The sequence below is a fragment of the Canis lupus genome, chromosome 3 (genome assembly GCF_003254725.2).
Source record: "Canis lupus dingo isolate Sandy chromosome 3, ASM325472v2, whole genome shotgun sequence".
Lineage (NCBI taxonomy): Eukaryota > Metazoa > Chordata > Mammalia > Carnivora > Canidae > Canis > Canis lupus.
The window spans coordinates 70,505,202-70,529,475 of NC_064245.1; the positions used below are offsets into that span (position 1 = coordinate 70,505,202).

At 44.9% G+C, this 24,274-nt stretch overlaps 1 protein-coding gene across 2 annotated transcripts in view; it reads left to right on the plus strand.

Moving 5' to 3' along the window:
* The first annotated feature begins 3,004 nt into the window (after positions 1 to 3,004).
* STK32B (serine/threonine kinase 32B) overlaps positions 3,005 to 24,274 on the plus strand; it is a 385,511-nt gene continuing 364,241 nt past the window's right edge. For both annotated transcript variants that reach the window (XM_025437605.3, XM_025437606.3), the window contains exon 1: positions 3,005 to 3,132. In XM_025437605.3, the coding sequence (XP_025293390.1) occupies positions 3,081 to 3,132 (52 nt within the window). In that variant the 5' untranslated portion in view covers positions 3,005 to 3,080. The remainder of the gene's footprint in view (positions 3,133 to 24,274) is intronic.

Consider the following 24,274-nt stretch of genomic DNA (forward strand, 5'->3'; position numbering starts at 1 on the left):
AAGGGGTAATCCACAAAATAACCTGAAGTCACAGGGCCTGGTTCTCTCTCTGTAAGTGGGGAGGGTAACAGGGAAGGGGTTGCCTGCAGGGCTGAGCATCCGTAACATCGTGGCACAAGAGACTGGCATGCAGAGCGCACTTGTTGCACATGCACTGTCGTTGCCATCCTGGCCCTCTGTATGCTGAGCTGTGTTCCACTGATGTGGAACGCTCTCAACCTCTGCAGGATGCCCTTTTCTCTTAGCCTCAGGGACTTTGCAGAGGCTGACTCTCTCCTTCCCCTATGACTGATCCTTCATTGCCCTTCTGGACTTAGCTCATGCACCATCTCTTTTGGGATGCTTTCTTTGTCCTAGAGTATGGCTCAGGTGCCTCCCCTCTGCCTTCACACCCTATGCTTTTATAACCTCTGTACACCCTCCCATCAAAGTGTGACCCAGTCTGCACTTAATGTTCTTGTCCCACACTAGACTTCTAAACTTCAGCTCTAGGAAAGCAGACCTGTCTCACTCATGGCTAGGTCTGCCTCCAGCACCTAGCCGGGGCTCGGCCCACAAGAAGTGTTCAGAAAATGCTTACTTGACAAAAGAAGAAAGGGAGGGAATGCTGCTCTGACTCCTCTTTGGGGGAACCTTCTGCCTTCCCTAACTCTCAGAGCTGGAGCCAGTACCTGCTGTGTTCCAACAGCCTCTTGGGCTTCCTTCTACCAGAACATAAACCCCAATCATAGTCTTTGCATGTACGCCTGTTAATGTATGTTCTAGTCAGCTTTCTCTGTGATAATGCTGTAAAACAAACATCCCTCACACCCAAATCTCAGTGGCTTACAAAAGCACATAATTTTCAGAGTCATGAGCCTGTGCTCTGCTTCAGGATACATGTAGGGTTCAGGTCTATTGCTTGGATTTCTTATTCTGGAAAGAGAGGATCCCAGGGCCAGCTCTTGTCCTGGTCAAAACCAATAGCACAAGAGAGCTGAAACCTATGTCATCTCTTAAAGGCTTTGCTCATTCAGAACTGGTGCACTGTCACTTCCTCCCATTTACCACTGGCCAAACCTAGTCCTATGGCAAAGCCCCCATTGGTAGTGTGAAAGAGGTGGGAAACACCCCTTCATCCCAGAGCCATGGAAAGGATAAGAAGAAAAGGGAGAGTTGTGAGCAGTTAGTACAATTTACACAATAGGTCATTATTAGAGATTATAAATTAACACTTCTGTTGTGCTTATTATGTTTCAGGCACCAACATCAATTCATTTATTTCCCATAATAACCCTAAAAGGGGAAGTACTATTATTACCCCTATTTTATAGATTAACAAACTGATGCAGGAAGAGGTTAAATAATTTACCCCAGTTAACCTGCTAGAGAGTAGCAGAGTGGGACTAAACCTGAGCAGAACAGGGCCCAAATCCCTAGCCTGTGACCATTTCCTCCCCTTGACTCTGGAGGGATACGGAGGCTTATCTCTATTCTGTGTTCAGTCTGTTGCCTAGTGTAGCCTGGCCACTCAGTCAGTGCTTGTCGGTGGAATGAAAGGCAAGAAATGTTTATTGATCATTTCTACTATTACCAGGTACTATTACCTACTTCTGTAAATAGTTTCTGACATAATCCTCACAGCAGTCCTGGGGAGTAACTATCAGTCTCCCCATTTCACAGATAAGGACTCAAAGGCAAAAAAGAGGCTTGTCCCACCCCAAGGCCTGGCAGTTTGGGCCAATCGTAAATCTAGCTGGACCATCTTTTCAGCTTTTTCCTGTTGCCTCTGTTTTTTTTTTTTTCCTTCTGTATTACACAGAGAGACATCCCCTGACCCCCAGCACACCTGCAAGGGAGAGAAAGAAAAGGAAGGAGGGAGGGGGAGAGAAGATGGGGACACAGTCAAAAAGAACCCATTTTTTTTTTTTTTTTAAATCAAAGCACAGACAGTGGCTTAAGGCTCCCAGCAGATGGCAGGATGTGGTCAAAGATCCCCAAAGCCACTCCGGCTGGGCGGGACCGCACCTCGAGGGTAACCTGCGCGTCCCTCAGGGAGGGTCTCCGAGGTTCTGCGCTTGCCCCACGAGCCTCGGGGTGCACCCATCGCACCCAGCACTCAGCTCTCCTATCCGGATCTGGACTCCCCAGCTCCCGCTGCCGGGCACCCACGCACCCCAATCCGAACCCACCCGTTGGTTGGTTGGTTTCTCAGACTCGGAGGCCGTAGGGTTCTGGAGAATCCCGAGGTGCATGCCCAGGCAGGCACTCCTCTCCTAGGAAGAGAGGTCTGGGGCAAACCACACCTCTTTGGGGCCTCAGTTTCCCCATGTAGAATGAGGGGTACCCTAAACGGAAACGACTTTACTTTCATTCATTAAATATTTAGAAAAACATGAAGAGGAAAGGTGTCTGCTGGAGAACAGGTAGACGCACCACTGCCGCTGGACCGGCTCGAACGGCAAATAAAGCCCAACGGGGCGCCCTGGGGGCTCCCTTAGCGGCCAGGGCGGACCGGGAGCTGCGGTCCCTCCAAACCTCAGGCTGCCTGACCCTAAGACGGGGAACAGGGATTCTTCTAAGGGCCGGGTTGGGAAGAGGTGCCACAGAAGGGTCACCTGGGCCTGGCACGTAGTAGGTGCTCACAAGTCGCTTATTGCGCGCGGGGGGCGCCCCTACGCCGGGATCGCGGTCACTCCCCGCCCCCCTGCACTCGCTCGCGTGGGCCCGCCGCGCCCCTCTTCCGGCGCCCCCCCCGCCCCCGGGCTGCGCTCGCCCCCCGCGCATCCCTCCCCCTCCCCCTCCGCCCGCCGCGCCGCCTCCGGGCCCCCGCGCGCTGCAGCCGGCGAGGAGCGCGGCTCGGGGTTGCGGGCGGGGCGCCGGGGCGGGGCGGGCGGGCGAGCGCGGGGGGCGCCGGCTCGAGGGGGCGCGGCGGGCGCGGTCCCGCCCCTGCGTGGCGCTCGGCCCCCTCCGGCTGGCGCGCGGCTGCAGCCTGGGCTGGGCGCTCGCCCGCGCGTCCCGCCAGCGGCTCCCGCGACCCGCGCCCCGCGCCCCGCGCCCCGCGCCCGGGCATGTAGCAGCGGCAGGCGCCGCGGCGGAATATGGGCGGGAACCACTCCCACAAGCCCCCCGTGTTTGACGAGAACGAGGAAGGTAAGAGCGAGGGGCGCACCCCTGCATCCGCGGCGCGGCGCGGGGCGTCTGCCGGGCTTGGTCCTGGGTGCCGCTGCCCCGCGGGCCGGTCGGACTGGGGGCGCGGCCCAGCCCTCCTCGGGGAGCGCAGGAGGAGCTGCCCTGGGCGCGAGTCCCGGTGCTGCCCGGTTGCGGCTGCCCCAGCCCAGGTCCCCAGGGCGGGGGGCTCGGGGAGGCGGCCTGTGCGTGTGCGAGTGTGTGTGCGAGTGCGAGTGTGTGTCCGCGACGCGCTGGTCTCCTGCTCGGGCACGCTCCGCGCCGCTCGCCCCCCTCGCCGAGGACAGCCGACGGAAACTTTTCTTGGCTAAACTCCGTGACTCCAGGGAGGGCGTCCCGCCTGCGGCAGCCGCCACGGAGGGCTGGGCGGGTGGTCCAGCCCCACCTGAACTCCAGGGCTGCGCTTCCTTGTGGCTCAGCTCCCGGGAGCTCCGTATTTGAACTGGCAAAACGCCGTTTCCATCGCTGTGTGTTCTGGGCAACTCGCTTAACCTCCCGGAAACCTTTGTTTCTTCGCCTACGAGATGAGCCTTAGGACACCACCCGCTGCCTTAGGCTGCCTTGGGCTACGGGGTTGTTTGAGGCTTAACCACTGGTAATCCAGTGAAAAGTGCCTTATAAATAAAATCAGCTCAGTATTGTTGGTTACCTGTTAACTCTGCCTTTAAAAGCTTGGTTTCCTAATGCTGTGGGTTCTGCTGCCTTCACCATGCCCCACAGAAGAGCTAGGATGTACTGAGCACATACTCTGTGCCAGGCGCTGGTCTAGGGCTTTAGATGTGTTCTCTCTCATTCTCACAGCAACCGAAGGAGGTGGATACTTCTGTTGTTCCTTTTATGCAGTTGAAGGAAGGGATGCGGCCTAGTCACAGGTCCTAAGGAGCAGAGCTGGCTTGGGGGTCGAACAGCCCTGGAGGGAGTGCTTCTCATCACCATCCGGGCATAGGCTTGTGGGCACAGATCATGGTTTCTAGAATGGCAAAGGCTGTGGGTGGTAGTCACATGCTGGTCCAGACAGCCCCTCTCAAAAGGATACATGAAGACAGCTAACCTAAGTTAAGTGGGTCAGCCCCATTTGGTTCTTTACCCTAAAGGAATACCTAGTGTAGTAGCACTGAATAATCCATGACCATTCATGATGATAAGGATGGTGAGCGGGGCCAGTGTAGACATCTGGGCACCCAAGGAGACCGGAGGCCTTCCTGGTTCTTTAGTCTGGGGCACAGGCAGGCGGGGAGTCAGGCATGGACAGATGGACAGAAGAGAGGTAGGCAGGAAGGTGGTGGAGGCCCTTGGGTGTCCCAGGAAGAGTCTGGACACCATGTAGCTGAACCTGTCCCCAGCCAGGTTCACGCTAACTCTCAACCTCTCCATGGAAGTCAAAGTGATCTTGACACTGAAGTCAGTGTTAGGTGTGCTGTGCTATGGGACAGCCTGCTTGGGGTGGCTCTGGGCCAGGCTCGCCCCTGTGAAGCACTTCTGTCCTTTAAGGTTACACTCAGGGCCGCTCAGATCCTAGGAGAAGATATATACTCATTGACAGGTGGAAAGCTTGACTTGCATCAAAACCCTTCTATTTGCAACAAGTCAGGACTCTCCTGATTTGGTCAAGGCATCTGCATTCGTCTACTCAGGCTGTTGTAACACAAGACCACCAATGCTGAAACGACAGAATTTGTTGGTGGTGGTGGCTTCAACAACAGAAATTTGTTTTCTCTCTGTTCTAGAGTCCAGAAGTCCAAGATTGAGGGGCTGTCGGGGTTGGTTTCTGGGGAGCGCTTTCTTCCTGGCTTGCGGATGGCCAGTCTCTCCTTGTGGCCTCCCATGGCCTTTCCTCTGTGGAGGAGCTAAAGAGAGCACTCTGGAGTCTCCTCCTCTTCTATGAATATCCGTCCTGTCAGATTAAGGCTCCGCCCTTATGACCTCACTTAATATCTCTATTCAGGCCCCATCTCCAGATGTAGTCACACTGGAGGTTAGAACTTCAGCATAGAGTTTGGAGGTGGCAACCAGAGCCCTTAGAGAGAGCCTTTTCGTGAAAGCCACCGACTCCCTTCATAGAAGAAAGCACAAACTTCCATATCACCTCCAATTATAGGGATTGGGTTCCTGGTTCTAGCCTGGATCAAAGGTTGTACTTTAGGTAATTTTTTTGAATATATTTTTTTAATGGAGTTCAATTTGCCAACATATAGTATAACACCCAGTGCTCTTCCCGTCAAGTGGGTAATTTTCTTAGCATTTTCTTTCTCTCATTTGCAGAGAAATTTGCCTCCCTTATATTGACAGCTGTCTCTATCCTCTCTATCCCAGAAAACATGCTTTAAAATGTTAATTGGCACAATAGTTACATCCGTTGTGGCCAACCTTTGGATTTTCCTGCTGCCGTTCCTCGTTCCCAAAGCATACTGGATCCAAGGTTAACTGCCTGTTTCAGGGTTCTTAAAGTACAAGGTGAGGACTTGCCTCATTTTGCCAGCTTCCAGCCCAGTGAAACATTAACTTGTTTGATTTTGCCAGCATATCCTCATATATTTTCCTGTGCAAGTAAAGCACTGTGATTTGCCACCAATGGATTCATTTATTCTATAGGCATTTACTGATGATCTTTTTTGTGCCCATCCCTGTGGAAGGCAACAGGAATATTCAGGAGATGAAGGCATAAATCCTAACCCTCAGGGAACTCCCAGAGCCAATACATACTCAGGACAATGCAGGGAGCTCAGAGAACTATGGTAATCTAGAGGAGGGTCCCTAACCCGGGGCAGGGAGGAGGGGCAGAGAAGACTTCCTCTTAGCGAGGAGTCTTGTGCAAGTGGCAGGTGTTTCCACTAAGGAGGAGTTGGTAGAGAAGGGAAGGGTGTGTTAGAAGGAGGGAACAGAATGTGCAAAGGCAGATGGTAAAGAGTCAGCAGGGATCACTGTGGGGAGGACTTGGGGGGCAGTTAGTACTCCTGCAATGTGGAGTGTGTGGCTGGAAGGCACGGGGGTGAACCCCAAGTGCTGGACCAGCCTTAAAGGGCCAAGTGGCCATGTGTTTGGACTCAATTGCATAGGCATCTGGAGTTGCTGAAGAATTTTAAGCAGGGGAGTGACATGGTCCAGTGCACGAACATGCTCTCCCAAACCGGAGGTGTTGGGTAGTTGAAGATGCAAACACCTACCTGGGCAAAACAAGTCTGGTTTGTAAGTGATTTAATACTAAACCCTAGCTGAAAGTTTGCATTGCATGGCTGTATCATGCCCATCTACCTCCTAATGGCAAAAGTTTAACCTGCATCCAGCTAATATTAACAATTAACTTTCTGATGCGGTGCATGGGCTCCTTTTCGTACCTGATTGGGAATCATCACAACTCAGCCTGGGGAGGTCTCAGAATCTGCATTTTTCTAGAGAGGTAACTGAACTGAGGACCCCAGGAAAAGCCCATAGCCTGTGTGTGGATGAGCTGGACTCACACCCAGGTCTGTTGAACTCCAGAGGCAGCACCTAACCGCGCTCTCCCTGCTGCCTCTGGAGGCCTGGGGCAATTGTAACTGCCCCAGACACGTGTGGCCCTGCAGAATGAGCCCAGCACTCAGGCCAGGCTCCACCACCCCACCCCAGGGGGCTCTTTGCACAGACCTTGACAGGAAGATTGTAACAATACATTCTGACAGCACTTGCTCGTTTGCAGGAATCACCTCACATGCCATCTTCAAAAAGCATTTGTTGGGCAGTCCCATCATAATCCAACCTCTGGGAATGAAAGCAAAATCCTCTCCCTTTCCAAATTCGTGTCAAAATTGCATTTAAGTTGTTTCTCCCCCACACTGTCCTTATTCACATCTAGACATTTTTATATAATCGGACACCTGCTGCAGATCCAACGATTTCTGCCTTTTCTCTTAGTATTGTATTTAAAGTGGCTCAGGTTGCCATGGTGTCTTCAAATCAATATTTTAATGGGCTGTAATATGCCATCACCACGGACTATTGTAATTTACTTAAATATTTTCTTATTGTTAGACATTTAGGCTATTTTCATTATTCCATCTTTATAAATAATCTGCTTGAAAATTTTGTGCATTTTCCCCTTCTTTTAAAGGAATTCCTGGGACGCCTCAGTGGCTCAGTCGGTTAAGTATATGACTCTTGATTTCAGCTTAGGTCACGATCTCAGGGTCTTGAGATCAAGCCACGCATTGGACTCTGTGCTGCGTGTGGAGCCTGCTTAGGATTCTCTCTCTCCCTCTCCGGCTTGTGTGTGTGCAGGCACGTGCATTCTCTCTCTCTCTCTCTCTCTCTCTCTCTCTCTCTCAAATAAATACATTTTAAAAAATAAAGTGCAAGGGGAGGGATTATTGGATCAAAGGGATTGAATATTTTTTAGGGCTCCAAAAACGTAGTCAAAATTTATGTTTCCAAAGGGTTTTTATCAATGTTCTATAGATTTATGGCCTACATTCACACATTTGGGGGTATTGATTTAACAACCTCATCACCAGTTCTGGGTATTCACATTTTAGAATGTCATACATTAAAGGGTCGTTTAAAATAAGTGTTATTTCCACAGTATTATTGGACCAGGTAACTTGATGTGTGGCTTAGAACATGAAAACATCTTCTTGGTCTAAGAAAATCTACAAAAGTTGCTTTCCTCTGGAAAGATTCAGACACCCAACACAATTAAATAATTACCCCTTAACATTGTAGTCATGCTTCACCTGGAGACAGTCTCTTGAACCTGAGGTGTCTCTGTCATTTGTGATTCACAAAGTGTCTGACATCTATGCTGCAGGGTTCACCCTCGATTTTGCCTCAGCTCTTTTAGTACTTTAGGCAAACTCATTCATGTTACACCTTGGTTTCCATACTTGTAACAATTGTGGTTTGAACATAAGGTTAAACCAAAACTATCCTGAGGTGGCTCGGAATCGCATAGAATATACTTTGCCCTTATAATGAGAGTCTGTACAGAGGTAGAAAGTGGACAGATGCCATGTAAAGGATGTGGGTTTAGGGGGTTGGTGTTCATACCCGTATCAGGCATCTGCATATTTAGTACAGGAGTCTAGGATGTAAAACTTAGATTTTAAGAACCATGCCTTATTTGAAAATGCGTTTTGTCTTCTACATGGGGGTAAGGGATGCTTAAGAAAATAGCCATAAATCAGTATGAGATTGTTTAGTGGAACTGAGTGCTAAGATCATCTCTACTTTTCAAAAATCATAGAAAATAAGTATGATTTTTATAAGCTTAAAGTTTGTGTCAGTCATCTCTATAAAGTCAGACATACGTATACAAACTACTGTATTCCACTGATTCTAATGCACTCATTTTTCCGTGTTTTAGCTCTCTGATATTGGGATGCAGTTTCGCCAGTGTGGTATTTGTGATGTGGTTTCATTATTTGCATGTGGTTATTGCTGTTCACACTAGCATGATATATAATAGGTCGGAAAGAGCTTTTTCAAGTGATTAGAAAGAGACACAGTGTAGACTAATTGGCAGCATTTCCTTCTTGGTGATACACAAAACAAAGGTGTGTTTAATGTGGATGCCATCTGAGATTAGGTGCAAAGTGGCATGATAGATGAGCCTCCTTCTGTTAATCAGCAAAAAGTCTTTTAAAGGGAATTTTAATTGGCTCTGGTCACTTCTCACAATCTCCATCACTACCATCTGGTCTAAGCTATGGTCATATGTTCTGGTTAGATGATTACAGTAGCCTCCCTAACTGGTTTCCTTGCTTTTGCTCTTCCCCCACTTAGCATCACCTCAATGCAGCACCAGAGTGATCCTATACCAGTGTGTGTGGGGCATGTCATTCCCTGCTCAACCTCTTCTCCTGCCCCAGTAGCAAGTAAAAGCAGAAGTCCTTAGAAATGCCCATCAGGCTTGGCCTCTCTGTCTCCATCTCCTTCCTTTGTCTGGCCTCCCTGCCACCCCTCAGACACCTGGACAACCCTCATCCTGTAGCCTGGCACCTGTTTCCCAAGCCTGCAGTGCTTCTCCTCCACAGTCCACTCCTTTACCTTTGCCGTGTCTTCACACAAATGTCACCTTCCTTCTGAGGCCTTCACTGACCACCCTACTTTCAACGGCACTCCCAACCCACCTTCCTGGCCTTGCTTTGCAATTCACAGCAACTATCATCATCTATCATACTTTTTATTTTACTTATTTCATTAGATATAGTTTGTCTTCCCCCAGATGATCACAAGCTCCCTTAAGGTAGAGATTTGGTGGGATTTATTCACTGCTGTGTGCCCAAGGCCTAAAAGAACACCTGGAACACAGCAGATGCCCAATACATTTTTGAAGGATGAATGAATAAGTGAATGAGTGAAGGTATACATCTGGTGGAAGCAGGTTCTCAACAGTGTCATCAGGAATCTGCCTCCTTGGAGACTCTGCTCTCCTTTGTGTGGCTTACGGGCTGGCTGTCTCATCATTGGGCCCCTATGATCTGGAGGCTCAGGGCCTTGGAGCTCTGAGGATGGACAAGGGAGAATCTTTCTTTTCATAGTCATGTCAGAAAACAATCCCAGTGTTCATTCTGATCAGTTCTGGTTAAGTCCTGAGCATTCTTTAACCAATCACCAGATCACCATGACTGATCTATGTGGCCAGGCTGGGTTGACTGCTCACCCTCCGATCCCAGGGATGGAGTTGGCACTACTAGAGGCATGTGGACTAAGGAAGTCTATGAAGCGTTCTCCCGAGGAGTACTTGGGAGATCAAGAGAAGAAGGGTAAGTGAAACAAACAGAAGCACCCACAGCAGTACCTGCTTTACTGTGTTCCTTGAAACCTGGCTTGGAACCCTTTGGCTCATCTCACGTAGTCATTTGATTACATGTCCGTCTTCTGCACTAGACTGAAACCTCCAGAAGATCAGCAAGCATTTCTGTTCCACCTTTGTGTCTGCCAAGCCTCGGACGGGGCCAGTGAAGGCACACAGCAGCTAATGGTTGAATGAGAGGTGAAAGCAGTCCTTAGTGGGGTCAATTTCCTGCATTCCTCTAGATCCACAGACTATTGAGAAGCAAATGCAGAAAGTTCACCCTTATCACCACTAAAGTTGGTTTGGAGACAGTGCCTTGGATTTGAGTCCAGGATGACCTTTCAATTGCTGTCCCTCAGTTTCACCCTTGGGAGCTTACTTGGGCAGACTGGAGTCTACAGAGTGGATTCTGTACTGCCAACATCTCGGCAGCTCCCTGTTATGGTGCACAGAGAACTCCTGAGAAATTTCCCCAAATGTAAGGATGAGTGGGTCTCAAAGGCTTGCATGTCATGATGCGGGATATCCCTTCTCTTGCCTCTGAGAGAGAAGGTGGAACTTGTTTCCACTGTTTTCTGGGTAAGACAAAATTCCTGATTTATGGGACAGCAGAAGGGTAGAGAGAAGGGAGGTGGCCTTCCCACAATATGAGCTGGAGTGAAGAGGGTGTTAAGATGGAAACAGGATTTATGTTGAGTCTTGAGGGAAGGGTTTAAATGCCTTATGAGAAAAAGGATGGGTATTTTAGGAGGATCAAACAGCATAAGCTAGCACTGAGCTTAGGCATTTTCCTGAGAGAATTGGAAGGAACAAAATATTCTTAGCAATACTCACTTGTCTAAAATCTGGGCTTGGAGCAATTGCAGATGGAGATGGAGACACTGCTCTAGAAAGAGCAGCGAGGGTCCCGACAACCCCAGGGGAATAGTCCCATGCAGAAAACAAAGGGGCTTACTCTCCTTTGCAGTAAATCTCGGAGTTCCTCAAGACTGAGCCCTTGGGCCTCTTGCTCAGCCCTCTCTCCTGTCTCCCTGCTCATCTTATCACCCCTGCATGCTCAGTCACCGGGCATCAGTACCAGTGCAGTCAGGAGACAGAAGCCACACTGGTTTTCAAAAAGAGAAAATGTAATAAAAAGAATTCATATAGTAAAAAGGCTAACTATGAAAAGGAGTCGGAGAAGACTCTAGGAGTACAGAAGTAGCAGCTCCAGCAGAATGGCTGCTCCTTGCAGGGCTGAGGGTGAGGGAGCACGGAAGGAACTCAAGACCTGGAAGAGGACCCCCCCCCCCCTGCCCCACCCGCTATCCGGCCAGGCTGTGTTTCAGATCTCTTTGGAGAGGGCCTGGTGGCCAGAGGAACAGGCAGCTACTGGGGGGCAGAGGAACTTTCCAGAGGGTGCAGCTCGTCCATGAGTGCCGCTGAGGGGAGGTTCACCGGGCCCCCTGCACACCAGCCCGCTGACAGATGGACCAAGGGCTGGAAGAAGGGAAGGGCCCTTCCTGCTGGTCTGGCAGTGCCTCTCACGCCCTCTGTTGGCAGTGCGGGGTGTGAAGCCAGCTGGAAACAGCAGAAATGTGTTGGGGTCCTGCCCCAGCATCACAAAGCAGTGGATTTGGAGCTGAGGATCGTATATTAATAACTGGCATGTGTTTCTTTTTCTTAACAGTGACTCAGTAATTTATTTCCTTCATTCATATTTCTCCTCTGGCCTCCAACTCTATGTTTCTATATTTCTATATGTAATTCCACTTGGATGTCTCAAAAGAATATCTCAAATTCAAAACAACCTTAGGGTGCCTGGGTGGCTCAGTCGGTTGAGCGTCTGACTCTTGATTTTGGCTTAGGTCATGGTCTCAGGGTCATAAAATCAAGCCCCAGCTGGGCTCTGTACTCAGCTGGGAGTCTGCTTGTTCCTCTACCTCCCCCTCTGCTCCTCCCTGTGTGCAATCTCTCTCTCTCTCAAATAAAATAAAATATTTATTTATTTAGAAGTTTTATTTATTTATTCATGGGAGACACACAGAGAGAGGCAGAGACATAGGTAGAGGGAGAAGCAGGCTCCCTGCCGGGAGCCCAACGTGGGACTCAATTCCAGGACCCTAGGATCCGACCTGAGCCAAGGGCAGATGCTCAACCGCTGAGCCACCCAGCCATCCCTAAAATAAAATCTTCCAAAAACAAACAAAAATTCCCCCAAACCCTTGAAGTAACCTCAAACTCATGTGATTCCAGAGTTTCCCAGCTTAGTGTATAATACCATCATCTATCCAGCTGCAGAGGCCAAAATATTTTGTGTTTTCTTCAGCCATTGCATCTTCCTTTCCCCCATAAGTCCAATGAGGCATCTGGCTGTGTTGGTTTTACCTTCTAAATTTCTCCAAATCGCTCCAGCCGCCATCACTGCCACCTCCACCCTGTTTGGCTTGGTCATCTCCCACTCATCCTTCTTCAGGGTCTCCTATCTGATTCCCAGCCTGGGTCAAGACTCCTGCCCCCCTCAAACTACCTAATTCTCCTTCATTTCATTTATCACAGGGCTAATTCTGCATTTATTCATGTGAATACTTCATTTGTGTCTGTCTCCCCCATGAGATGGGAGTCTCTTTGAGCACAGGGCCCATGGCTCTTGTAGTGTCTTGTCCAGGTCCCACTGCTTTACAAAATGTCTGTCCTCATAACTACTTGACCTTGAGCAGTTTTCAGAAAACACAGGGAAAAATAACTGTGTAGCGTAGGAAAGGTAATAGGTTCCTTCCCGGTGTCAGAAGAAAAATGCTGTAAGAGAGGTATGGTTAACTGGGAATGTTGTGGCTTGGAGATTTTAACTCAGTGTCTTGGGTAGTAACCTTGTGGCACTGTCACTTCTCTTTGTGTACCTGGAAAGCTCTTTCCCTCATCCCAGTCTTTCCCCAGCTCCGTCATTGGCATCCCACCTGGGGAATTTTTTTTTTTTTTTTTTTTACTACAGCCCTATATCCCTGCACTGTTATTTATTTAATACTGTTTTCTCTCTTGATTGATTTTACGTTAACAGAACCTTTTACCAAGGAGCTTTCTATTTCCAGCTCAAATTGAAAATGGATGGAGACTTCTGTAAATAGGAAGCAAGCTAAAGTAAAGTAAGGTAGATGCAAAATAATGATGTTCATTGTGGCCATGTGTACCTTTTTTTAGACTCTTTGCTTGTGACTTGTTCAGTGGATATTTTTTGAATAGGTGTATAGTGGATGAACTGTCAGTGGTGTGGACGGTGGTTATGTGGATGCAGGGCTTGCCTGGCTCAGGTGCTGGCCTATGTGTGGGAAGCTAACAGCAGGTTCCCGAGGACATGCAAGCACCACACTTTGGCTCCCATGCTAGAGCTGCAGCCGATGCTGTTTCAGCCAGTTCCCCTTAGAGATGGGCATGGGCCTCTGGGCTTGTGTGTCTCTGGGGTACACCAGGCCCCCTGCCCGGCTTTATCATGGAGTCTTCCAGTGGGACAGCCCCTTACCTATCATAGTGGTTAAGAGCACCAAAAATGCTGTAAGAGAGGTATGGTTAACTGGGGATGTTGTGGCTTGGAGATGTTAACTCAGTGTCTTGGGTCAGACTGCTTGGGGCTCCATGCTGGCTCTGCCCCCTGCTAGGTGGGTGACCTTGAGTAAGTTTCTTTTCCTCCCTGTCAGTTTCCTCCTCTGTAAAATGGAGATTAAATGGGCCTTAATTCATAAAGCGTTTTGAGGAGTGAGTTACTCTATGTGAAATCCTTACTACATACTCTGGCACATAATAAAGACAGTGCTAGGCAAAGTTTATTAAGTAAAATTACATTCTGTGACTGAGGGAGGTGACTGCAAAGAGGCTAAAAGCAGAGATTTGGGAGTTACCATAGGGTCAGTCTCTGATTTGTCTGTGTATTGTCTATGTAACTGCAGGCTGGCAACTTCACCTTCCTAAGCCTTAGTTTCCTCCTCTTGAGAATGGGGATATGACTACACGGTTGCCACGGGAACAGAGTGAGGTGATGTCAGCACATGGCAGCGTAAGATAGGTCATGTATGTAGAGGGATGTCGGATGAGAGCCACTCTTTCCTGAGCCCAGAGAAGGAGGTGTTCTGACTTCCCCCAGGCTAATTGCCAGGCCTTGCTGTCAGGAGGTTCCTTCCCATTTCATTCCCCTAGGAAACAGACTGTTCCGACAGAGCCTGTTTTTAGTAGGTTGACTCTGGCAAGTCATGTGGAACAGTGACTGGGGAGCAGGTGTCCTTTTGCTGGTGGTCAGTGTCATTGACATGGATCAAGCTGCCTTTTGAGTCTTGTGTTGGCTAAATCCTTACAGAGGGCCTAGGGACTGGAATGGGGTTTTAGGGAGAATTAGATATTGGGCTCCTGTCTTAGAAAATGTCCATCCCTTTGGCATTTGAGGGGAAAGAATAAAAAGTTTTCTGGATGCTTCATGTCATGGATTGAATTGAGTCCCCCCAAATCAGTAAGTTGAAGCCTAACCCACAGTACCTCAGAACATGAGCTTATTTGGAGACAGAAATGCAATGAAGTTAAGCTGAGGCCATTAGCGTGGGTCCTCATCCAATAGAAAAGGGGAAATTGGGACACAAACACAGACACACACACATAAGAAGAATGCCATGTGAACATGAAGACGGAGATTAGGACTTTCCATAATTCATCTACAAGCCAAGGAACACTGAAAATTGCAGGCAACACCCCAGGAACTAGGAGGGAGACAAGGAACAGATGTTCCCTCACAGTCGCAGAAGAAACCAACCCATGATGGCATCCCTTGATCTTAGATTTATAGCCTTCAGAACTGTGAGGGGATAAATTTCTGTTGTTTTGAGGCTTCTGTTCTGTGGTATTTTGTCAGGGTACCCCTGGGGAAAAAATATACCTAGTTTTACCATTATATAGTAACTTCAATGTGTCATTTCAGATGAAGCCCCAAACTAGGTCTGGGAAGTGTTTCCAGAAAAGGCAACTTTTGAGACCCATCCTTTTTCCCAGAAAAAAAGGGGAAATAATGTAAGGTGGAAGGAAACTGGGAAGATGGTGCGAGGAAAGGCTCTTCTGGACAGAGGGGGCTGCATGTATGGAGGCAAGTTGGGTAGAGAGAATTAGAAGGGATTCAGTACCCCAGAGTTAATGGGGAGCAGGTGTGATAGGGGAGGGGGAAGGCAGCCTTAGAGATGAGACAGGAGACTGAGGCCAACACCAGACATTCAAGAACCTAGAATGTCACGCTATGTGTCTCAGCTCAGGCTGTTGCAAAAAATAACCCACACCAGGGGCTTAAACAACAGACATTTATTTCTCATGTTTCTGGAGGCGGCAAGTCCAAGATCAAAGTGTTGATGAGCATTTGCTTTGTGTTTGCAGACAGCTGTTTTCTCAGTGTATCTTCACCTGGTGGAGAGAAAGGGAGCTCTTGTCTCTTCCTCTTCCAAAGACACTGATCCCATCCTAGGGGCCCAGTGTTCATGACCTCATCTCCCCCTAGTTACCTCCCAAAGGCTCCACTTCCAAATACCAGCCCACTGAGGGTCAGGGTTCCAGTATATGAATTTTGTGGGGGCACAATACGCACAGGTCTGTAACATTGAGGAATTTTGACTTCTATTCTCAGTCAACAGGGCTGGCTACCTAATTTGTGGGACTCAGTATGGAAGAAAAATGGGTAGGGGGTGGGGAGTGTCCCTTGTGCAAGAATCACAAAACTGCCATTGAAGGTACAAAAATATAAAGCTTTTTTCTTTCTCCCATGGTCTCTCTCTCTGTCTCTCCATTTGTCATGGTGTTGTTTTTTTTTTTAATTTGCTATTTAATAGCATTCTAGGCAAACAGTATTTACAATTTTAAATTATCATGGAAAGAATATTGTGCAATGCCGGTTTTAAATGCAAATACAAGAGCACTTAACTCCCGTGTGGAATTGCCAGATCACACAATTCATATTTCAAAGCACATGCACGTACACGTATTTCCAGAACAGAGGAAATGCTATGCAAAATGAACTCAGCTGTTTTAATTTCTCTCCTTGATATGTGCACGTGTGCCAATGCTCTCTACCTTCAGCTTACTAATGAGTAAGGAGAGAGAGAGGGGAAAAGGAACTTTGGTTGTCCTATCTTTTCGTTTCCTTCTGTGTCTTCAATTCAGCATCAATGATCAGCTTACACAAGGATGTACCTCAGGGAAGAGGGTATCATAGGACCCTCATGCTCCATAGAATGTCACTGCCCCTCATTACTCAGGTGTAGACAAAACCCATCTACTTGGGACTTACTGAACCTGCACACATTGTGGTTTCCACCTGAATTCTCTGCTTGTGGAGCATTACAGAGGAGTGGGGGCTGCACATGTTGGGTGCATAGCCTCGGCTCATGCATGTGTGTCAGTGTAATCCCTTAGGGAACAACATTTCAGGGATAAAAGACAGCCATCTCTGGGTGTTAAACCAAGTGCAGGGCCCTTCTGAGCACCGAGCTCTATTTAACTGCTCAGGTTGCACTTCCAGGAAGCTGGCCCTGTTAGTAGAAGATGAAAAGACACCAAAGTTTAATCTGGGGGGTGATGTTACTAGGTTTTCATTTTAGAATGATCACGATACCTGCAGAATGCAGAGTAGGTTGGCAGGGGGAGAAACTGGTGTCTAGGAAGGCATTATAGAAATCCACAAGAGGGATCCCTGGGTGGCTCAGTGGTTTGGCGCCTGCCTTTGGCCCAGGGCATGATCCTGGAGTCCCAGGATCGAGTCCTGCATCGGGCTCCCTGCATGGAGCCTGCTTCTCCCTCTGCCTCTCTTTCTGTGTCTCTCATAAATAAATAAATAAAATCTTAAAAAAAAATCCACAAGAAAGGGAGGAGGTTCATAAATGTCCACAATTGGATATATTTGCATAAATATGTTACTTTAATCACTGTATATTGATGTACATGTAAACAAAAATATGACTCGAAGTGCTTTACAGATCTTCCGGTCCCATCACCCTATGGAAAATACCAGTGAGTTCCTACTTATAGGTGATACAGCTTATCAAATTCAACGAAATCATGGTGCAGCAGGATTTTCTGCAGTTCACTTAAGTGATATAAGAAATTTATGAATTCCATTTAAAATGTAATTATTTTTAAGCTCACTTTTTAAACAAAATTGAAAAGTCGCTGCATGTCATATTTAATAAGTTCCAACACAGTTTCTTAACCCTCCTCTCTAGAGTATAATTACTCGATCAATCTTCCCGGAGAATCAAAGGGAGCTTAGTGGAACACACCTTTCATGCATTAAACCAGAATTATGCTTGCTTTGGATTTACATTTGAAAGTGATTTGCATTGGCATTTTATTTCTTCCAGAAAATAACAAATGTTTCTGTTCTTTCCTAGGTATCATGATCTTAAACTGAGGTTATAAATCTTTCAGAGCTATTATTTGCCAATCCCTTTAATTTCTGTGGCGTGGTGGGTGGGGAGAGAAAGAAAACTATGATTTAGGATTATTTTTCTTTCTTTGTTTTTTTTTTTTAAGATTTATTTATTTATTTGAGAGAGCAGGCATGCATGCATGAGCAAGGGGGAGGGGCAGAGGGAGGAAAACTCAAGCAGACTCTGCTGAGTACAGAGCCTGACCCAGGGCTCACTCCCATGACCCTGAGATCGTGACCCTGACCTGATCCAAAATCAAGAGTTTGTTGCCCAACAGACTGAGTCACCCAGGCACCCTGGATTATTTTTCTTTCTCAGCCAGCAAATAAGACAGAAGATTAGGCCCTGGTATGCAGGTTGGCAATTTGGTTTGCTTTTTGGCTCACCCCTCTGGGTTGCCCCTGTGTGGGATGTACCCACTTCTCATCTTGCTGGATGCATTTATTTATGTGTTTGTAAGTAATGGGAACATTGTGTTAGATTTTGGTATAGATTTCTGGTTAAGGCCAATAGGGCAGGGGGTCTCGAATATGAGGTTGTTTGAGATGGGGTGGAAGGAATACTATTTAAAATACCACCAGTATATATAAATATATAAAATACCACCAGTATATTGTTTGCTGACAACTAACTCAGTTTTTCCCCTAGGCTCAGCCTCCACCCTGCAGACTGAAATTTTCAATTGCCAACCCAACTCAAAGGTTGTATAAAGATAGCTAGTAGGACCCTTATTCTTAGTACCTCTCAGTTGAGCTCTTGCTTTTCTGCCTCATCCTCAAATCTACTCCTTCCTGTCTTCCCAACTTCAGCAAATAGCATTGCAAATACCATTCTTCCAGTTGCACAGCCCAAGACATCAGAGTCATCCTTGACTTTTCTCTTTTTGCACATTACACCTGCCCCCGACCTATAGTCCTCCTCTTCCTATGCCTATATTCTCATCTTTCACACCCACCCTTTCAATACCAAGACACTGAGAAATCTAGAGCAGGAGTCTACAGAGACGTACCTCTTTCATTTGTCAGAGGCTCTCACTCCCAGTTCTGTTCAATTTTAGTTTTTAGGAACTTACTGAGGCTTACTTAGTATGTCTTGGCATCTAACATACCTTAGTAAACTTGCCATATACTCTTGAAAAGGACATGTATAGTGCTTGCTGCAGTGTTCTATGAATCACTTGGGGATGTTCAAATCTCATATATCCTTAATGAGTGCTGCTACTTTTCTAAAATAAATAATTACTGAGGGAGGAGTATAAACATCTCTATATGATTGTGAATTTTTCTGTTCTCTGCAGTTTTGAAATATTTTAATAGATGCACGTAAGTATTGTTTTGTTTTGATGAAATGATGTATTTATCATTATGAGATAATCTTTATCCCTGGAAGTACTGCTTGTTTTGAATTCTACATGGCTGTGATTAATATAGTCATAACAATTTTTAATGCTTAGTGTGTGTGTCATAATCTTTTTCCATCCTTTCATTTTTAATTTCAGTTTTCTGTGTCTTTGAATTTAAGCATCAATTTAAACAGCTTATGGCTGAATCTTTTTGTTTTCTCTGAAAAACTTTTAGTTGGAGTGTTTAGTTCATTTATGTTTAATATAATTTTTGATGAGGTTGGGTTCAATTCTGTGACCCTATATTTATTTGTCCCCCCTGTGTTTTGCTCTTTTTTTCCCTTTTGTATTTTTTGTTCATCTAGTATTATTTTAATATTGCATTCTATTTTTATTATTGGTTTCTTAGCTAAACCTCTTTATGTTTTTAAGTAGTTGCTGTAGGGATTACAATATATATTCTCAACTTATCACGGCCTAATTTGAATTAATATATCACTTCATATATAATGTTAGAGTCTTACAACAGTATAATTCTATTTCCCCTTGTTTTATCATACGTTTTTATGTATACATATGATATAGTTCTTACTTTTCTTTGAATATAAATTTTATAAGAAAAGAAAATTATTTTGTTTGCCCACATGTATACTGTTTTGGTGTTCTAGATTACTTCCTGTAGATTCAGAGTTTTACCTTGTATCATTTACTTTCTGCTTAAAAAATTGTCATTACCCTTCCGGTAATTCAGGTCTGCTAACAACAATTCATTTTTACTTTTATTTAACTAAAATATCTCTTTCTCCTTCAGTTTTGAAAAGTATTTTCATAGACACATAATCCTAATTGATAGTTTTTTTAAGCAATTTAAAGTTATCATTCCATTATCTTCTTGATTCTTGTTTCTGATGAGAAGTCAGGCATCATTCAAATCATTGTTCTGTATGTAATATGCTTTTTAAAAATCTCTGGTTGCTTTGACAATATTTCCTTATTTTTGGCTTTCATAGTTTGCCTGTGATGTGCCAAGATGTAATTTTCCTTGTATTTATTCTGCCTAGGGTTCATAGAGTCTGTTGGATTGTCGATTGATGTTTTAAATCAAATTTGGAAAATTTTTGCCCAGTATTTTTTTTTAATTTTCCACTCTCTTTTCTAGCACTCAAATAAGGTGTATGTCATACCACTTGATACCATTCCACAGATTGTTGGGACTTTATTCATTTTTTTTTACATGTGTGTTAAATATATTTTATTGCTTTATTTCAGTTCTGATATTTTCCCATTGCTCTGTCTTCAAGTTCGCAGATATTTTCTTCTGCATTATCCAGTCTACTCTTACTGTTAAATGAATTTTAAAATTTACGATATTGTATTTTTCAGTTTTAGGATCTTCATTTGCTTTCCCAAATTTTCCATCTTTCTTCTGAAATTCCTCATGTGATTGTCCACCATTTTCATTTTTCCCTTACAAATTTTTTAACAATTCTGCCAATTTCAACATTTTACTTGTGTGTGTCCATTTCTGTGGACATTGTTTTTTAGACTATGGGACCCATTCTCTTGTTTCGTTACATACCTAGTAATTTTCTTTTTATGTTAGGCATTATAGATGATACATTGTAGAAAATACGTGTAAAACACTAAACTCATCCCAGGCACAATAGATAATAGCTAGCATTATTAATTTAGAATGTTTTATGAATACTACACCATTTTATTCAATTAAATTTTTATTTTAGATGCCATATTTTTCAATTCTAGGATTTCCACTTAGTTACTTTCTTCATCTGAAGAGTGTGAGTTTTGTTCCATCACGACAATAAACTAATGGTAGTTCATTTTGCTCTTCAGAGTTTTGATTTTAGGCTGTGTTAGGATGGGTATCTTTTGTTTTACTTTTCATCATAGAGTATAGCCTTTCATGCTGGGACTTGGTACTTAATTTTACTGGACTTAACCTTGAACTCCAAACTTTGTGTCCTCAATTCTGGAAAGATTCTGAAATGTCTGCTCATCTCTTCCCCTGTACTTTCACTGAGCTCATTGGAGTCTCACTCTACCCAGGTTGGGAATCCATGTTAGGAGTCAAACAAGGACTCTAAGCAGAATTTGTAGGGACATTTTGGGGCATTACAATTAATTGCATCCTTTTGAGTTATTTCTTTGGTATAAATTTCAGGTGTGATTATTGAAATAAAGAGTTTGAATGGGGGATCCCTGGGTGGCGCAGTGGTTTGGCGCCTGCCTTTGGCCCAGGGCGCAATCCTGGAGACCCGGGATTGAATCCCACGTCAGGCTCCTGGTACATGGAGCCTGCTTTTCCCTCTGCCTGTGTCTCTGCCTCTCTCTCTCTCTGTGTGACTATCATAAATTAAAAAAAAAAAAGAGTTTGAATGTCTTTAGAACTTTATAACTCATAAGACATTGACATTGACATTCCAGAACATTTGTCTTAAGTTTTATTGCCAGAGAAGAGCATAAGTATAGCAGTTTTACCAGAATTTCTCTCCAAAAAGTGTTAGCATTGTTAAATTTGTTTTTTTCAATTTAGTAGATTTGATATGGGACTTGAGAATCTCATTAACGTCCATGATATTGATTCCTGAGAAGAATGAACCTCTCTTTCATGTCTTTACTCACAATTTATATGTCCTCTGTGAAAATTGCCTTTTTGTTTGCCCATTTTTTTCTGTTGTTTTTTTTTATTAAAAATATATCTAAATAGGCTCTTAATTTATTTAAGCTATTAGCCTTTTGTCCAATTTTTTTTCTTATCCTTTTAGGATTAGCTTACCATTGGATAAATTGAATGTTAACCCAATTCAGTTCTGGTACATTATTTCAATTCTTTTTACAGTTAATACATGCTCATTATAGAAATATTAAAAAGTTTAGAAAACTTGAAAATATTGCCAATAATCTTTGTTTTGATGAATTTCCTAGTGTTTTCTTTCTGAGCGCAGGGATCCCTATCCTTCCCTCTTAGACTGAACATGCCATTTTTATTCCACTTTTCACTTAACAATGTCACATAAGCTTTTTCTAATCTTTTAATAAATATTTATTACCATGCCTCTACTTTGTATGGTGCAAGGTTCCATGAAGCTACAAATTTGCTTAATTTTATCAGTTTTTGCTGCATAGCATATCCACCCATCATTCAAATAAGTACAGCAATAAACATTCAGAATTCTTGTTCACATTTCTGAGGCCAGGGCTGGAGATGCAGAGGCAATATGGTCCAGGTCCTCATGGTAATAGCAGAAGTGCCAGAGGTCAAACTCAACTGTGCAAGTGCATTTCATACTTCTGCTTGGATGACATCTGTTACATAACATCTACTGGCTGAAGAAAGTCACATGACCAAGTGAACCCAAAGTCAAGAAGTGAGGGTACATTCTGCTAACCATGAAGCCATGGCACCCATATGTATGTATAATGTGACTATGAGGGAATGATAAATTGGAACCAATAATCCAATTTACAACAATAAGGGATAAATTTTATGTTTTAACCATTGTATATCATCCTATCATATAAATACACTGTAATTTTTAAAAATTGCTTCTTATTTTGGGATATTTAGATTATTCCTAGTTATCTTTCTCATAAATGATGCCAAATTGTCTATCTTTTAAATAAGTTTTTCCCTTGCATTCAGCACTATTTTCTTACAGTTATAATTCCCTGTAGTTGAATTATTGGATCAAAGCATCAGGGCATTATTAATGTCTTCTGAGTAATAATTTGTTATTCTGTATTGCTGACAAGCATTTTTCCTGGGGATTGTTTTTTTCATTGACTAGTAAATGAAATTACTTGCATATTCAAAAGGCTGATTTATATTGAAATAATCTGCATTTTGCATCTTACAGCTAATGATGTGGGAAAATATGCTAAAAAGATGTTAAATTTTAAGCTGATGAACTGTGTACACAGTAATTGCAGGTTGCAAGATGATGATGATAAACTCTGCATGTGTAAATCTTTGCCATGGTTACAGTGGTCACAATTATGGGAGGAGATATTGATATCATAGGCTTTGTGGACCTTTTTGGTAAGGACTCTGGGTCAGAAAGGAACTATTTATTTTTTATTGCAAAATTTTACTGGGCAGTGATTTTTCTTTCTTTGAATTGTTATGGGAAGGTAGGGTCACTGGGAGAAGAGGGCAAGGAGAAGAGAGAAAAGGGTTCTTACTTGTTCAGGCCTCACTGTCTGCAGTGATACTCTCAGGGTGGGCTGCTCTGTCATGCTAGAGGACTCCTATATTTCTGGGCTGCATCCCTGGACTCCTGGTTCCACCTGAGTAGGGGCCTTGCCCACCATGTTTCACTCTATACACTCAACAACTAGAATGCTGCACAGTACTCCACTCAGTAGTCCTCATATAATATTCATTGAAAGAATAAATGAGCCTCCTAGTGTTTGTTATATTTAGTGTGGTCTCTCCCATGTCAATTTACCAATGACAAGAGAATGTCATGGATGTGAGACATGACAATGAGAACCAGCAGAATTCCAGCAAAAATATGATAATGTGTTACTACCCTGTCCATCTCCCTGCTGCATACAGGCACTGCCTTTTACAGCCCAGCCCTCTTGCTAGTCCTACCTTATTTCTCAATCTAACCCCAGCCACTGAGATGTCATTGATGTCTGCCAGCTTCCCCAGCCACCTGTGAGGGCAGACACTAGTGTTTAGTTATGGCACCGCTTGCACTGGACCCAGATCAGGTCAGCTTCAGAATCCTCCCCAAGGCACTTCTAGATAGTTTCTGTCCAGTGACCAGAGAAGGCACTTGAAAGACTCTCCCTGGTTGACCTGTTGTTCAGCCTTCCTCTGGGTGCACCTCAGGTGTCTTCAAAAGACCTCCTCTCCTTTCTCTTCTATCCATGGTTAAATGTTCAAAAGACATCTTACCTATTTCTTTGCCTAAGACATCAGGCAGCTTTGTACAATGACCTAAGTTTCACGTGATGCTTAGCAGGTTGCGTGGAAAGCAGGAAATTGGGTTCTTTTCTAACATCTTGGTGTCCTTGGGCTCTTGGGGACCCATACCATTGTAACAGTTTCAGGCCTACTTTAGAGCAGACTGTGTCAGGAGCTCCTATTGTTAAAGAAAAAAATATTCAATGACACTTGTTAAAGAAGACAACAAGGAACACCTCATTCAAGGGGGATGGGCATTGTGATAGGTGGAGATACCACTGCAATGGACTCTTGCAATGGGGAGAGATGGGACTCAACTCTAAATATAGTATGGGCAATTTGGAAATTACAGCCAAGTGAATGTGAAGACTGATAAGGGGGTTCTCACTAAACAGAGCTAACAGGGGCACCTGGGTGGCTCAGTCAGGTAAGTGTCTGTCTTCGGCTCAGGTCATGATCTCAGGGTCCTGTGATGGAGACCCACATGTGGCACCCTGCTCAGCAGAGAGTCTGCTTCTCCCTCTCTCTCTATACTCCCTCTCTCTCTCTCAAATAAATAAATAAATAAAAATCATCTAAATTAAGCTAACAGGATTCTTGCTGAAGGCAGACCAAGGTGATCTGACATCACCTGG